The sequence below is a fragment of the Siniperca chuatsi genome, linkage group LG8, assembly GCF_020085105.1.
Source record: "Siniperca chuatsi isolate FFG_IHB_CAS linkage group LG8, ASM2008510v1, whole genome shotgun sequence".
NCBI lineage: Eukaryota > Metazoa > Chordata > Actinopteri > Centrarchiformes > Sinipercidae > Siniperca > Siniperca chuatsi.
In genome coordinates this window covers 22,569,921-22,585,618 of record NC_058049.1, presented here as the reverse complement: position 1 = coordinate 22,585,618, position 15,698 = coordinate 22,569,921, and the positions used below count along the sequence as shown (strand labels likewise).

The window sequence follows — 15,698 nt, the reverse complement described above, 5'->3', positions numbered from 1 at the left end:
ACACGGCCTCATGTTGTACACAAACAGGTCGACACTTGATCCTGACATTACAGCAGTGGGGCGACACCAGAGTCTAACACCCCTAAGACCCACATTATTTCTGCTTAAGGCCACTGACCCTGGGAACTACCCTCTAATCTTAACAAGACAAGCTGTTAATCGTGGTATAGAGTCAGCTTATTATCTCTTCCAAGAATCAGTCTTATATCATGTAAAATCTGTTATTTAATATGTCTAGTAATGTAATGTAAGCATTTTATGTTCATTTAAAGCAGCTTTTAGACTCTCCAGTCCAAGAATCAGAACTAAAACCTTGGTGATGCATGTTGCCACCTACACAGTGGGATGACCAACCAAAATCCCTCTGATAACGGAGACTCACAGTAAACTGCCAACTACTGTGTGGTCTACTGGAGCCTGTGTTTTGAAAGTCAGGACCATTCTGCCTTGCCAAACAATAAAATCGAGTTATTTTGTAATTGGCTCACATTAATTATCAACATTACTGTTTGATATGATGCCTCATTAAGTACCTCTGTTTATCATTGAAAAATTCAATGCAAGTTAGCCTTCAAATTGCATTATACATTTAAAACTGAGAGTGATAAACAGAACAATGCTTCTCTATTTCTGAATTCCCTCAGGCACTGTGCAGAAAGCCTCAAATGGCCTTTCCTTGCCTTTGCATGGGTGACTGGACACATCAGTATAATACAGTGAGCAGTTATGAGTAGCAGGGACAGCCATCAAAAGCCCAGGCACAGAGCTGCCCCACACTACAGCAGGGCAGCAGGTCAAGCTGGAGGATTCCTGCATACCACAGGGACAACGCGGCCCTCTGTAAAGCACAGGGGAACAAAACCACACCAATGAGCCTGGTTAGAAGAATAGCGTGGCACTGTCTATCAACAGTCAGACGATTAGTCACTCTGCTCCAGCAAGAAGAAATGGACAAGGCTTTCAAGACCAAGCTGTGGGCCAATGGCATCAAGTGAAAAACAGAGGCATGGCAGATGTGTCAGCAGCTGTGCAAATGTTTCCTGGTTAGCTCTTCATTCAGTTAGCCTAATCTTTGATGCTCACACTGAACACACATTTCCAGGGGGTGGACAACAACAAACAATAAGAAGAAACGTTAAATTGGACCTTGTGTTAAGAATCTTTTTGACAAGCTGCTTGTTCCAAAGGTCAAGAATGAACCCTCAAGCTCAGCATAAAATATTGTGTCAGATACTCATCTATACTCTATAGTAACCTTTGAGAACAGTGTTTGTAGTGTTGTACTGTACAGCACTGTTTTATAAGGTGTCACTGCTGAATAAAATAATTTCACCATGCAATATGGTGTAATTAACACCACAAGGATATTGAAATTGGTTTTAAAGTTAACACAGTTGAATCAAATTGCAAGCAGATACATAGGGAGTTCACTGTCACCTAGTCTAAAAGGTGTGTATATAAAGCCAGAATAACATGAATGAATCTTGCTGGGTGTATTTGTAGTTCCTCATTCCTGCATGGCTGACACATGAGGGCATTGGTACAACATTTTCTGATCAAAACAACTAGCCCCCTGCACCTGACTGACAGATTATCCCTGTGTGAGGCCTCCTCCAGCCAGTTTGGTCTATAATTAGATCAGGAGTAAACATAGTATGTAGCTACAAATAGAAAGGAAAATACTCTTTCAAGTCCATAAATGGTTTAAACCCCAGTAGACTACACAACACCCCTGGGACACTTTAAAATATTAGGGAATAAGCTAGAATTATGTTCAAATGACCTGGTATTAGCAAACGTTAGCAGTCTTAAACGACATGAATTTCTACGGTTGAAAAGCAAAAACGGAGCCAACAGCGGTTGACGGGAGAGAAAAAGGGGCTAACTAGCTTAATGTTAACCAGGTATCAAGCAAACAAGAACAGAGCTTGGCGCTACCGTTAATTTCTGTTGACAGGAGGTAAGCTAAACTTTTTGCTACCTTAAGTGTACAACTAAAGTAGGGACATAATGTGGGATAAAACATAGAAAATGCCTTACCACCTGCCCAACAGCTGAGACATACAGTAGTCAATTAAGTTCATAAAAAGCACATAGTTAAACATAACCGCCCCCCCCCCAAACACAGCACTAGATTGATGGTACGTACCTGTCACAGGACTGACGGGAGCGCGCCGCTGACGAGGTCCTATTGAACAATTACTTTCACCTGGTCGTTTTCCTTTCTCAGAGCATCCTGAACAGACCAACTTCACACTGTCGGCTCTCATTCAAAACAACAGGCTGCTCATACCGCAGTTCAGCTCATGTTGTCCCGCAGAAGCGACGTTGTTTGCTTGAACTTTGACACAATGTGTGATGAGTCGGCGTCCCCGTATAACTAACGGTTAGCCATAGGCAATTCGTTTTAATCAACTAGTGAAAGAATAATTGCCTCCATCAGTTCAGCTGAAGATCAGTCAGGTCAAAATGTTCAAAATGAAAGCCACATAACAACTCTTCTGTTTTGCATCTGTAAAGATCAACCACTTGATACCATCAGATTTTATTATTTCAAATCTAGATGTACAATAGTTAAATAATTACATAATTAGAAATCATATGATGCCAGGATGCAAATCTATGTACAATGTAAAAAGTGCATTGTGTTAACAGAAAGAACATATGGGCACACTGAACATCCTAGCAGAGTTAAGGGTGAAAGTAAGTCTCCTATCAAGGTGGGAAAGAGATAAGGATTCTCCCAAAAATCAGGCTCGATTTAAAAGAAACATTACGTCTTTTGAATCAGTCACATCAATCAAATGTACAATATTTATTTGTATGATATTATGTCGTATTTTACAACATCCATTTTAGAATATACTATGTGCTTGGTGATAAAACATGAAGGAAATCAGAAAATCTGTTTCTGAGCAAAAAGGGACCATCTCATTCATGAGACACCACCAACATGGTTCGTTAGACACTTGTAACTTGAGACATACTATATACTGCATCTGTTTTGTCAAATATTAGTTTTCAGAGAACCAGACTGTAAATGCTATCCATATGTCTCTGTTGACAGCAAAGGAAAAGCAGGACAATAACAAAGCTATCTTTGTGGTTCATTCTGGTATCTGTCTGAATGGATTATTTACATAGATAGGTGCAGGACAGTATCGCAAACTGATACATCAGGCCACTAAGTGCATGAGACAGGATGAATGTACCAGACTAGTATAAGACAGGATTATTGTTCCACATCAGTTTTAGGCCACACGGCTGCTGTCCATTAGTGTGGGTATGAGGTGGGACTCCCTGTCCAGAAGGCAAGTCAGTGTGCACACTATCAAAGAGGGGGCGAGGAAGGAGGCAGGTGGAGGAGCAGCATGTGTCTTCTGGGGATGTTGAATCTAGAGGAGTAAAGGAAGGAAAGTTGTGTTTCCTTTTGCATCCATTGGCAGGCAGAGTTGGCAGGCGCTTCTCCCCTTCTCCCTTTCTCCTTTAAACCCCACTCTCCTCTCACTATTTGACACAAGTGGGCCAGCTGAGGCCTCCACAGGCAGCAGAAACGATAATGTAAAGGACCACCTGAAAAGAGCACAGACACAAAGTTCACTTCCTGCGCCACTGTTGGATTAATCACACAGTGAGAACATATGTGTCAAACAATGCTGAAGAGCCCTCTTAGGAAAGATCAATGCTGCAATGTGTTTTCGGTAAGTTAATAATGTAAAGTAAATTACAGGAGTTTTACTGGACAGCTGAGCCTCATTATAGCTGAAAATCAAAACAGTAAGAGCTAAGTAATCACTGAATCCCACTAATAACCAGCATCTGACCAATTACCATTTCTGTCCGTACTCACCAGACACACCAGCACAATGACAACAGTCAGTTTGAGGTTCTTCATACACATGGCTCGTGCCAGGTTACGACTTGTGGTCTTGAATGTGACCGACTAAATGGAGTAGGGAAACAAAGTAACATCAGTGACAATATTTGCGGATAAGTAGCTTGCTAGATTACTGTCAAAATATAAACTTGTATAAAGCCAAATATCATGCATCAGAAAACAAGTAGGGCGAACGGGGCAGAACCACTGGTCCTTAAACTCACTGAATCAACCAGATTTTCTGTCTTGTCAATCAGCAACTCCAGCTTCTCTCCCCTCTGAGCTACCAAGTCTGTAAAGAGACACAAAGAGAGCCAAAGTTCACTCGGGAGACACAAAAGGTCTAGTGTAAATGAGATTCGGAACAAATGGTTGGTGAAATCTGAATTTAACGTATTATGTAAAATTTTGGCCAGAACATTTGCTTTGGGCATGAAGGCCAACAAATACCAGTGCTTCACTGGCACAGCATAATGAAGAGGTCACTGATGCATCCACAACACACTGCATTCATTTATAAGTGAAAAAATGCCACTCACACATAGCAAGCTTTTTCTGAACTCAATTAAATGGACATTTAATTCCATTATTATCTTATAACCCCACCTCAAAAAGAGGTCCTTTCAGCATCACTGTGCCATGGGGGAACTCATGAGCAGCTCACCTATGTTGCGGACCATAATGCCCTTCAGGTCGTCCACTTGCATCTGAGTCTCAGTGACACGATCTGATCCTCGTGGGTCTGAGTGGTGTTTCTATAAAGAGAAATAAAGACAGAGAAAGGTAGGGGGAAAAGAGATCTAAAGTGTATTTTGTGATTCCAAAATCTGTGTGTGTTTTTTTATAGACTACAGAAGTAAGAAGCAGTCACAGAGCCCTCACAAGATAATGTTGCTCAATATGCTCAGGCGCTTGTCATACTCACCATCTGAGCTGCCAGTGTTGAGGAGAACTCACTGTTCATGGCATAAGGCAGGGCTGTTTGAGCTCGCGACCCGTACGTTGTCTGGAAGCGCTTCTTGACTTCACTGAGGAAGCTGAATGCACGTGACCTCTCAAAGTCCTTTGGTTTAAAAAAAATTTAATATAAGAGTTATTATTTTAAGTAATGGTCCAGTGAAATGAACAAACATGGCTTTTTATATTGTTCCCTTGTATCTGAGTGTATTGTTCTGCTTTCTGTTGTTATAGGCTCAATATATACTTCACAAACATGGGTTGGAGATATATTTGGGTGCAATAACTTTATTTCTGTTTCTTAAAGTGGCTGGGTTCCTAAACTTTACTTCTTAACTCTTCTTTATATTACATTATTCACATGAAGTGCATCATGCCCCATCCTGCACAATTATATACTTACATCATCAGTGATACACAGGTATATGATTCTGTCATGGCAGATGTAATGAAAGAGATAGCTAAAAAAAGAAAAAAGGCAAAATTTTGATAACATTACAGATATACAGTTGAAAGCACAGTTTAATACAGCACGCTACATCATTTTTGAGTGAGGACACATTGCGGTGTGCCTTTGTGGCATGTAATACCACTTTATTGTTTCAGGATGTGGTTTCCTGCAGTGCACCTTCTGTAAGCTCTGATATCTGAGCTTTTATTGATCTAGAGCTTGTCACATACTAATATACGACAGTCCACGCTGCATCTAGTCAGTGAACGCAGCTGTATTTCTGCTTGAAAATCCCGATTACTTGGTCACAAAAACCCATCTTAAAGGTTTCCCAAGGGTGTGAAATGAAAAGACCCTGAATGATTAAAGTAACATCACATTGGAGAATAATAATATTGGAGGATCAACCCCTATTGGCAATAATACATTGCAATACCCAAGTGGCTGTTAAAGTTGTGATTTGCAAGTAAATTTGTTCCACGTTGCTGATCATCATTAAAATAGTGCATGGCTGAAAATAATGTAACAATATTTTGTAGAGGGCAAAGTGGGAAAATCTGACCAAATGGCATGTAAACTGGTATTTTATATGAATCACACTAATACATCTTGCATTGATCTGATGACAAGTATAGCTTGTTTTGTGGTTGTTGTGTGCATAGCCAAAGTTTAGACTTGTCTGAAGAAACCACTGGGAACCAATGGGTATTTTATTGGTATTTTATACAGCACTCCAGGTAAGTTTACCACTGTTTTTACCCATGATGCACTTTCTATTAAGGTATATGTTTATCTGATCACATTACCACTTGTACATACTAGTAGAATATGAACTTTCCTAAACTGGGAACGGCATGCAGACCATGTAGCCACAGCATATGAGGTGTAAGGAAGTGTGCACGTGTGTGTTAGTCCTACCTGCCGTGGCTATAGGTCAATTTGTTATTCTCTGATGGGATTTTGGCTAAAATCTGTTCAGTCACTTCCAGGAAGTTGCCGCCACACCATGCATGCTTTGCCAGGATGGTGGTTCCACGAGTCACCACAGCAAACAGGATTGCCATGGCAACAGCTGGGGTTTCAGCTCTATTACTCGCTGACAACACACAAACAAGGGCAGTGAGATGTTACTGGTGGAGCTAGAGGCTGGGGAAAGAGGAGATTGCTTAACAGAGAATGATTCTGGTGAAACGTGTGAGGGTTACGTTACAGGTAGAACAGAAATGCAGGAGAAGAAAGTATGTGTGAATGAACACTAGCGTTAGTAGCCACTAAACTAACTACACATGATCCGGTTGTCACGAGAAATGAAAACGAAAGCGAGAATAACGGTGGCTGCAAAACAACAGGCTAGCTAGCTAATAAGGTTGTTCACCAATGTACATAACGGCGTTAGGCAGGTAACGTCAAGTTAACGGTTTATCACAATACCAATGATCGTTTTTAGCTACGGAGCTAACGCAGTTAACAGTGATATATAATAACAAATCCAATACCTTGAAGTGTCAGCGCTTTTCAAAGTAGCATTTAGCGCAAATTCCAACATCGAAAGAGCAGCATCTGCTAGCAAGCTAGCTAATCCCTTTCGAGTGACTTCTGCTTCGCAAAATCCCTCAGACCAGAAACGAATTCACTCTCCTGCTAGGTAATGTAGTTCTTACCACATTCCTTGGCCTACCTACTCAATTGTATTGTTTCGATTTTTCAACTACATTTTTTAACTTCCTGTTATGCAGTGTTATCGTCACATGTTTTCATACCTACGTCACGTTATGGCGACAGTTTGTAGTTCATGTGGTTATTTTAGCCCTTGTTAAGGTCTTACAGGCAACTTACACGCTATTTATGAATAACTCACTCTATTGTTATCTACCTAACAGTGCAGGGATGGGTTCTTAATAAACATAAGTCACTACATTATATCACAACACGCGTGACAGCCAGCAAAAAATAAATAATAATAATAATAAATAAAAAATGAAGAGAACAACTAAAGTAAACATATGGAATGTCAGTCATATGCTGTGATGCCCAGGTTAATGAATATCTCACCTAAAACATCAGTTTCTCACACAGTTTACAGTACTTAAACACTAATATGTGTTAAAGTTATAGCACTCAGCATTACATGGTCATACATTATTGGCACATTGCTGAAATGTTGAAATGAAATGTGTTCTTTACAGTGTACCTGTAACATCATCAACAATTTTAAACTTCTCCATCACCATACAGTTCTCCTCTACTGTGGCTTGTCTACTGGAGGTACAAATGTGTGTGTGGCTCCCAGCCTTGCTATTCAAGTGTGTAAATGGTTGACCCATTGAACCACTGAGACAAATCCTTTTAAATGGAAGAACAGAACAGTCAGGGCAGCCATTAGCAGGGGATACCTGCAGAGCTGTGAGCTGGGACAGCAAAGTTAGAAGAGAAAATATTTCATGTTAAAATGCTTTAAAGAGCATTGTCTCCACCATACACCCACATTATCGCGGGTTTTTTTTTTTTGGGAATACCTCAGCCTATAGAGGACCACTACAAACTCATTTTTGTTTCATATCAGTAACTTAAATTTATCATCATTACTGACACTTGCCGGTCAGACAATGGTGAGGGCTGAAACTACACGAAGTCTGCATTAACAGACAGAGCCGTAATGTGAAGCATGGCCGGGGAAGGCGAAAAGAAACCAGTGCTGGAGATGGTAAAAAGCCAAAACGCCATTCTGCTTTTTGATATTGTTTACAGCTATAGGGGTTTGCCTTTGTTAAACTCTGTAAGAACATATTCAACTAAAGAAGCTAATGATAGCTTTTCGACCGCCTGTAAACTCCTCACGTGGGTAGCTACAGAAGCTAGCAGTGAGAAAACAGTTTCTCCACCTGAAACCCAAACTACACTATAAGCCGTTCACTTTAATGTAACCTTAGTTTTGGACTCAAATAACGAGTGGTGTCATGCTAAAGCTGACACGTACCTGAACGTAAATCACCAACGTTAGCCTACTTTACATTTGCTTGGTTCTGAGTTTCTCCACTAGGAGGCAGTATTTAAACAGACCCGAGCCTTCTCTCAGTGTGTCTGTGCTGTTCAGTATGTTCAACTGATGCTCGTCACTGTGCATCTGTGAGATAATAAGTATTGAATGTATTGGCAATGCATAATAGTTCCCACGCCATGTTACTGATTCTCCCACTCAGTAATCGCCAAGGAGGGAGTTGGGTAATGTTTCTGTTTACAGTTTGATGCGTGCTGTTTTAATATCAGTATTTCTGCTGTGTTTTAGGTCCAGGCTGATGGGGCTGATGAGGGCTGCGTGACATTTGTGTTGCATGATGAAGACCATACACTGGGCAACTCTCTCAGATATATGATCATGAAGACGTCAGTTTTTTTTGTTTGTTTGTTTTTTTTTTTTTTTAACAAACTGCTACTTTAAACTTAGCATGTCATGGTCACAGGTTTGCCCTGTCTTCTTTTAAGAACATTTAACCCCCCCCCCCTTCCTTGCGGCATGTTTGAAGTACAAAGATTATGACTGATGACTTAATTTGTGTCATTTGTGATGTGACTTCAGCTGGAGGGGACTGTTATTTTCCCAACAACTCCCTTTTTGTTATTATTATTATAAATTGTCAGAATGATCTCTGAGTGCGTATGTGATTCCTCTTTGTTCCCAGTGTTTTTGTTCTCAGTCAGTCCATGTCAGCTGGGACGAGTTGATAGTGTTTCATGTTTGCAACACCCCCAACCCCCACCCCACCCTACCCCACCCATTTTAAGCAAAATATTGATAATGACTACAAATCTTGCTTTCATCTTCCTGTTTTCTGTCAGTGCGGATGTCGAGTTTTGTGGCTACACCATCACCCATCCGTCTGAGAGCAAGATCAACTTTCGCATTCAAACACGAGGTGAGAGACACGCCTTAACCCCCCCCCCCCACTTCATCCTCTTTTTCTACTTCTTACAGTCCCGGTTAGTTTAGGTGTGCAGACGTGCGTTGGACAGCTAGAGAGTAAACATTTCTGGGCTGTGTTGCAGAGTGAACACGTCGATTGGAGTCTGGTGCATTCACTCTGTCCACTCAGTCGAACAAGAAAGGCCAGTGACTGACTTTAAGTTACACACACACACACGTACTTTAAGTTACAGACATACACACACACATACTTTAAGATACACACATGCACATACACCCCCGCAGAGGACTATAACCACTTGCCTTGATACAAAAAGCCATCTGTCATCTGCTTTGCACAAAGTGCCTACAGCAGCTCCATCACATGAAATTACTCTGCAAGACTGAGAAAACAACTTGTTTTTGATCTTGAACTGAGTTTCAAGATGCCTGGAAGGTCTTTCCTCATGGCCGCTTCTATATTTATTTCTGTCATTATTATTCCCCACCATGACCACAATGAAAATGGGTGGGTGGAAGTCTTCATGTCAATCGGGAGAAGAGGGCCAGGACTGCAGCTAACGGTCCTTTTCATTCATTTGTTTTCAGTGTCGCATTTCTTGATTAATCAGTGGAGCAGAGAGTGAGAGTTTAAAAACCGCTTGCCTGTTTGAATCAACATTCAATAAAGCAGAAGTATTCCCTTTCTAATTACAAGAGCCTGAAAAAAACAAGTAACTACTTTTAATTGTGTGCAGTTGTAATCACTTTTGGGGCACATTACGTCTTCATCTCCTGACGACCTGCTGTGTCATCAGCAGTCATCAGCTGCTGCAGCATTTGCTATTTTATTAAAATTGTATTGTAAAAATGTCATCTTTCTGAGGGAGAGGACAGAAGTGTCTTTCATCGCTTTGATCAATTAAATGTGCCGTGAAAGACTTTCTCAGCGCCGTCTTTATTGGAGTTATTTATGTTTCAATAAGTTTTTTTTTTATATTTGTTTGTACTTTATCTTTGCTAATTTACTGTATTTCTTTGGTTGTGTGCTTGATCGGACTGGCGCCCCTTTGCTTAAAAGCGATCTGCGAACCAGTGCTTGCACACAGATTGCTGTTAGTGGCGGTGTGATGTTTCAAAAATGATTGTCCCTTGCAAATTGTAGGTAAATGTGAGGGCCCTACAGGGCTCCTGCAGGCACATGCATGGGTTGCAAATATGTCATTTGTTTTGATTAGTGAGCGAGAGAAAACAGTGATGTTGCTAGCTCCTGCATCTCTGACGCGTTAAAATCCAAAGGACGCAGTAAACTCACTGTTGAAGCGTCATATTTACACACAGGGCACCATATTTTCCCCTGATGAAGCTACATTGCGAACAACACATTTCTTACAGTCTGCGCGTTTACTGTCTCTCTCCAGCAGCAAACCGGGGAGGTTTACTTTTGTAACGACCGAAAAAACTCCTCAGGTACCGTCTCACACACGTTAGGCGGTGAATTAACAGTGCTATGAGTCGGTGTTTTAATGTGGCGTGTATCTGATCCACCGACCAGCACGTATTTTAGTGAGAAATCTTCATTTTTGAAACGTTTGCCTCTCATTCCCCACGGTCTTCTCCCACTAAAATAGCGCAGCTAAACAACTGAAGCGAGTTGAGGCGACAACATCCAAAATGTGACGTAAGGAAAGTATGTAAGTGCGGACATACAGTTCAACTTTATGGATTAAATTGATGCCAAATTGACAAGAAGACTGTCGACACATGACGCCTTTAATTTTGTGCTGATAGAGCCATGTGTTTTTGCGGACACTTAAGGAATTGTTAATATGTCATTTCTTAAAGGGAGTTTGGTGTAATATTTTCCCCGGTTTAATTCAAACAGCTAATACTGTATGTAGCCTATACATTTTTTTTAATGTTCTGTCACCACTACAGAAACACTAGGTAACTGCTACAGTATGATAAGGTTGTCTAAAGTTGACTGCTGTTATTTATTGGTTGGATTAATGGTTTGCAGTCTAATAATGTGTGTTTGTATTGATTGCTGGCGGTGGCTCTTCAGGCAAATTATCAGCTAATTGTACTCAGTAGGCATCATGCAGTAAATGGTTGCATTTTGTGTGCTGTTTTTAAACTGCTCTCCTAATTAAAGATGATGTGCTTGATGGTGTTATGACTCCTGATGAAACTTTGAAAGATCAGCATTCTCGTTGCCCTTTAGCTTCCCCTTTTTTTTTTTTTTTTTTTTTAACATTTATCCCCCCAGAAAAAGCTAATATTTCTCTGTGTAATATGACCTCCTCTTTCTGTCAGCTGCTGTGTGTCTGCAGTGTGTTTTACAGATTTGGGATTTTATGTGTTTAATTTTCAGATACATTTTCACCATACGTGAATAACCACAAGTATAACCATATAACATCGAACACGAGTTTAACACTACAATTTGTCAAAAAACAGCTTTTATTAGGGGACCCACTCACTACACTGGAAACCTATCAACATCACAGAGAAAACGATCCCATGTTGTAAATTGCAGCTTGCATGTTGCAAATTTGGTGAAGTGGGCCCCCGAACAGCATCTCCCTCTTGATTTCTCCGGTAACCCCGGCAGCTCTCATCGTGGCTGCCTACATCGTCAGTGAAATGTAAAAACACAGTGTGAACGTCGTGGGCTTCGACAGCTGTTTGGCGAGCAGGCTGAAAAGTCACAATGTGAAATTGTCTGTCCAACTTTTATGCTGAATCCTGGAGAGATGATTGACCCAAGAAGTGCATGTGTCATTCGTGGTTGTGTTAGTGGTGGTGGTTTTCTTCAGAGGTTTCTACTGTCCGTTCCAGGGGGAATTCCAGCCACAGAGCCTCTGCGGAGGGGCCTGAATGAGCTCAGTGATGTTTGTCAACATGTTCTCAACACCTTTCAGGTAAGCCTGGGCGTCCCTTTGGTTACACTGATCACCAGTCGCTTACTGAGAAATATTGACCAGCAGTGGTTCGAAATTGAGTTCCGTGCTAGCTGTTTCAGGTCATATAGAAAAATAATGAATCGATTGTTTTTAAGTCAATACATGGGTAAATGAGTTACCGCACATACTTAAACATGTCGCAGTGTTAGGAGCCGCAGTCCAACACAAATCTGGCCAGTTTACAGATAATTCACAAGCTCACATTTTCTGTTGACTCATGACCAAAATCGGACGGCAGCTGATCCTTTGGCGTGTGTGCTGAGCGGGGAGCATCCTCCTCCTCCTCCTCCTCCTCCTGTGTCAGCTGTCAGGACCTCCTGCCCTGCAGAAGGCTCCTTATCTCTGCCCACCACAGGGCTTCTTACATAAGCTGACCCGGTGCTCTGACCTCTCTACAGAGGGCGGCAAGCAAGAAGTGAACCTCAATTTCCACACATGGAACAATAATATTTTCAGGAAAAAAAAGCCTTGTTGTCTGGTTGGCTCTGTATATTAGTCCCATGGTGAAAGGAAAGTCAGCCAGCACTGATTAAGTTTAACACACTGTCTCGACTCCAATTCTGACTACATGTTCTTTTATTTTGTTCCAGGCGAGAGTTAATGAGTTCAAAGAGAGGCAGGAGCAACCCATGGAATGAAGAGCGTCACATATGTTTGACTATGAAGCTGTCAGATACAGTTTCTACAAACAAACTGTAAAAATGTTACCTTTATTTGTCCCTTTTTATATATCTACTAGTTAGAGTATGAAACGTTCTCCTCAAAATAGTTTGATCATCTCACATTCAAACATTTGTACAGTTTCCCTTTTTGTATTATGTTGGAATTGGTGTATGGTGTATGATAAATGTGCCCTCTGTTCATCATTCCTGAGTTTTTGGAACGATAAGCGAAAGAAATTTACGACATAAAAGTCAAGTCAACAAGGACTTTTTTCTTTTTTGTATTTCATGGAAAGATTTCTAACACGAATAACTCTCAGCCATTGAACTTGTGCTGTAATATTTATTTTCACAACTACTCATGTAACCGTTTGAAGGATATCCAAACCTAAAGCGATGAGTCTCTGAAACGCCAAATTACTCTCATCTGTCCTTTTGAAGCCGTGTTTGAGGAGTGAAGGAAGAATTGGAAGCTAGAATGTCCTTATTAGCAGAGGAATGTGGTGCGAGGGACTTCATGCAGTGCCAGTAAGACAGAGAGGGAAAATGCGGGGAGACAAGTGTAAATAATGACGTTAAAGTTGTTTGAGGTTAATCGTATCCCTCTCAGCCACACATTCATGCATGGCTGCCTCTGTGGGTACGGAACATAATTTGAAGGAAAAATAGCAACTAATTACCACTCTCACCAATTTGACAAACTATATGTGCAGTAGGGGAAATTAAATAATGATATCTATTCAAGAATACAAAGTTAGGCTTAGACCATTTTTTTATTTTTAAGATCTAATCGGTTGACTTTCCTTTTTTAAATCAGTAGTTTGACATTTTGGGGAAATATGCTTATTTGCTTTCTTGCTGAGAATTAGATGAAAAGATCAATACCACTCTGGTGTCTGTAGGGTAAATACGTAGCTTAGCTTAATTTAGCACAAAGGCAGGAAATGGAAAGCTGACTAATTAACACGTTATATCTTGTTTGTTTGATACAAAAACTGAAGTGTAAAAATGCCACATAGTAGATTTACAGGGGAGTTATGCGCTGGACTATTTCGCGGCCAGGCGCAAAGATTTTCCAGTTCAGATTTTGTGCGGATTAAACAAACAAGATATATAACATGTTAGGTGTTAAACTGATGGGGTTTTTTCATTTTTAGGGGAAGCTTTCCTCGGGCACTGAATGTGCTAGCTCCGGCCCTGATGTTAGTTTTCAAAATCAGTTGAACTTTTGTACCACAGTTTAAGGTGCTGGCTGTATTCAATTCAATTTTATTTATATCGCGCCAATTCACAACAGAAGTTATCTCATTGCACTTTTCCTATAGAGCAGGTCCAGTCTCTACTCTTTATAATATTATTTACAGAGACCCAACAAATCCCAGATAGAAGGGAAATTCACAAAACTCACCAAACGTCCAAAACCACATCAAGTGTTGGGCACAAGATTTAATATATTGTTTGTGCAGAAAATGATTCATCCACAGCAGCACAGGGAGAGCGAGGGCTGCTGTGAATGATTCCCTTAGCAAACAATAATTTTCAGTGTTGCGCCATGCATGATTGGTTTTGTTCAAAATGTCGCACTGTCATGCTCAGAATTTAGTTAATGAGGGATGAAGCTCTGAAGTTTTATTTGAAACATATTACTGATGACACAAGTGTATGTTTAGTTTTCCAGTTCGAACTGAATTAATATCAATAAGCTTTTCTCAGTTCTTTCTCAGTTTTCAGATATCTACATTGCAGTACTTGCAAAATTGTAGAGAATTGTTGCTTTAAGGATTAAATTTCATGTCATTATTTTAGATTTTTGTTTATCCTACATTGAGGTTTATTAATGCAGCAGCGCATGTCTGTGACCTCAGGGTTCAGCTACATACTACAGCCAGTTCTGTGTGGTTTGTGAGATGTGAAAGAAAAAAAAACCCCAACAAAATCCCTTTCCCCATTGCTAAATAGTTTTCTCTCTAACATGGACATTGGACCTCAGAAGCAAACCTTTATGAATTACTCTGGGGCAAAATAAGAAAATAAAGTAACCACTAATAACGGTTCCCTGCCTTGTGGAACTTGATGCTGTTTCAGCTATACTGAGTAAAAAAACAGAACTATTCAAAACTGTAACATGCACTAATGTAGAAGATCTTTTCTGAGATTTAGTCGTCAGTTATCTCTGTAAACCTGCTTCTTCAAACTGGCCCCTGGCGCCTAATGTCTCATTTCAAACCAGGAAAAGCCTTGTAAAAGGTCATTTGTAACACATTTGACATGCTTTCTTTTTATGATCTAAGTGATATAACAAAAGAGATGTAAAGCACATTACATGAAACATTTACAGGAAAAGTCAGCAAGCTCTAAAAACTGTTAAAATAACTTATCCTTTCCAAACACCTCACTTAAAGGCGACCTGTGGAGTTTTCTTGTAAACAAACACCAGTTATGTTTACATTCAGTGTTACTCACAAAAATGTGTGTATACTTGAGGTCCAACAAAGTCCAGCATTGTTTACATCCACGCTTACTTGCTAGCTGTCTTCTTCTTCTCTGCCTTTGCTGGTACATTGCTGCATATCTCGGCACATTACCATCACATGTCAGTCAGTGGAATAGTGTGAAACCATTGGCAGCAATGTGTATTGCGTCACCCGCATGAGCGAGCGTCCTCTTGGCGCGAGATAAACAAAACAGGGCCCCACTCATAGAAAAACAGCTTCATAGCGCTACAAGAGGTCAAAAACTCCACAGGGAACCTTTAATATATGCAGATATGTTGTGCAACGTGTAAATATTATGTCGGCAACTGTGAGACTGCATCACTAGTGACCAGAAGTGACCCTAAATACATGCACTATGCTTTAATTGTGCAGCAAATAATTCAGATACA

At 40.5% G+C, this 15,698-nt stretch overlaps 3 protein-coding genes across 10 annotated transcripts in view; 1 reads left to right on the top strand and 2 right to left on the bottom strand.

Moving 5' to 3' along the window:
* Positions 1-2,310, bottom strand: part of mtus1a (microtubule associated tumor suppressor 1a) — a 30,406-nt gene extending 28,096 nt beyond the window's left edge. For 4 of the 6 annotated variants that reach the window (XM_044204230.1, XM_044204235.1, XM_044204236.1 and 1 more), the window contains exon 1: positions 2,150-2,310. The gene's annotated coding sequence lies outside the window, so the exon portion shown is untranslated. The other 2 variants (XM_044204232.1, XM_044204234.1) reach the window with 2 other exon arrangements.
* Positions 2,311-2,529: 219 nt separating this feature from the next.
* Positions 2,530-15,571, bottom strand: sybl1 (synaptobrevin-like 1). 2 transcript variants are annotated; one of them, XM_044204358.1, is made up of 8 exons: positions 15,278-15,571; positions 6,204-6,381; positions 5,238-5,295; positions 4,803-4,940; positions 4,542-4,632; positions 4,102-4,169; positions 3,851-3,943; positions 2,530-3,573 (listed from the first exon to the last, which is right to left on the bottom strand). In XM_044204358.1, exons 1-8 carry the CDS (start codon positions 15,315-15,317, stop codon positions 3,508-3,510), a joined length of 732 nt encoding a protein of 243 aa, XP_044060293.1. In that variant the 5' UTR covers positions 15,318-15,571; the 3' UTR covers positions 2,530-3,507. The 2 variants fall into 2 exon arrangements, with proteins under 2 accessions (XP_044060293.1, XP_044060294.1); XM_044204359.1 differs by lacking the exon at positions 15,278-15,571 and adding an exon at positions 6,782-6,920.
* Positions 6,447-13,081, top strand: polr1d (RNA polymerase I and III subunit D). Of its 2 annotated transcripts, none has more exons than XM_044204361.1 (5): positions 6,447-6,497; positions 8,572-8,669; positions 9,123-9,199; positions 12,028-12,110; positions 12,743-13,081. In XM_044204361.1, the coding sequence occupies exons 1-5, from the start codon at positions 6,462-6,464 to the stop codon at positions 12,788-12,790; spliced, it is 342 nt and encodes a 113-aa protein (XP_044060296.1). In that variant the 5' UTR covers positions 6,447-6,461; the 3' UTR covers positions 12,791-13,081. The 2 variants fall into 2 exon arrangements, with proteins under 2 accessions (XP_044060296.1, XP_044060295.1); XM_044204360.1 differs by lacking the exon at positions 6,447-6,497 and adding an exon at positions 7,835-7,989.
* Positions 15,572-15,698: the final 127 nt, after the last annotated feature.

Coding starts and splice junctions, on each gene's coding strand:
- polr1d (XM_044204360.1), top strand. CDS start 7,951: ATGGCCGGGGAAGGCGAAAAGAAACCAGTGCTGGAGATG. Junction 8,670..9,122: donor AGATATATGATCATGAAGAC/GTCAGTTTTTTT, acceptor GTTTTCTGTCAG/TGCGGATGTCGAGTTTTGTG. Junction 9,200..12,027: donor CTTTCGCATTCAAACACGAG/GTGAGAGACACG, acceptor TGTCCGTTCCAG/GGGGAATTCCAGCCACAGAG.
- sybl1 (XM_044204358.1), bottom strand. CDS start 15,317: ATGCTGGACTTTGTTGGACCTCAAGTATACACACATTTTT. Junction 6,382..15,277: donor TCAAGTATACACACATTTTT/GTGAGTAACACT, acceptor GTGTGTTGTCAG/CGAGTAATAGAGCTGAAACC. Junction 4,633..4,802: donor CAACACTGGCAGCTCAGATG/GTGAGTATGACA, acceptor TTCTCTTTATAG/AAACACCACTCAGACCCACG.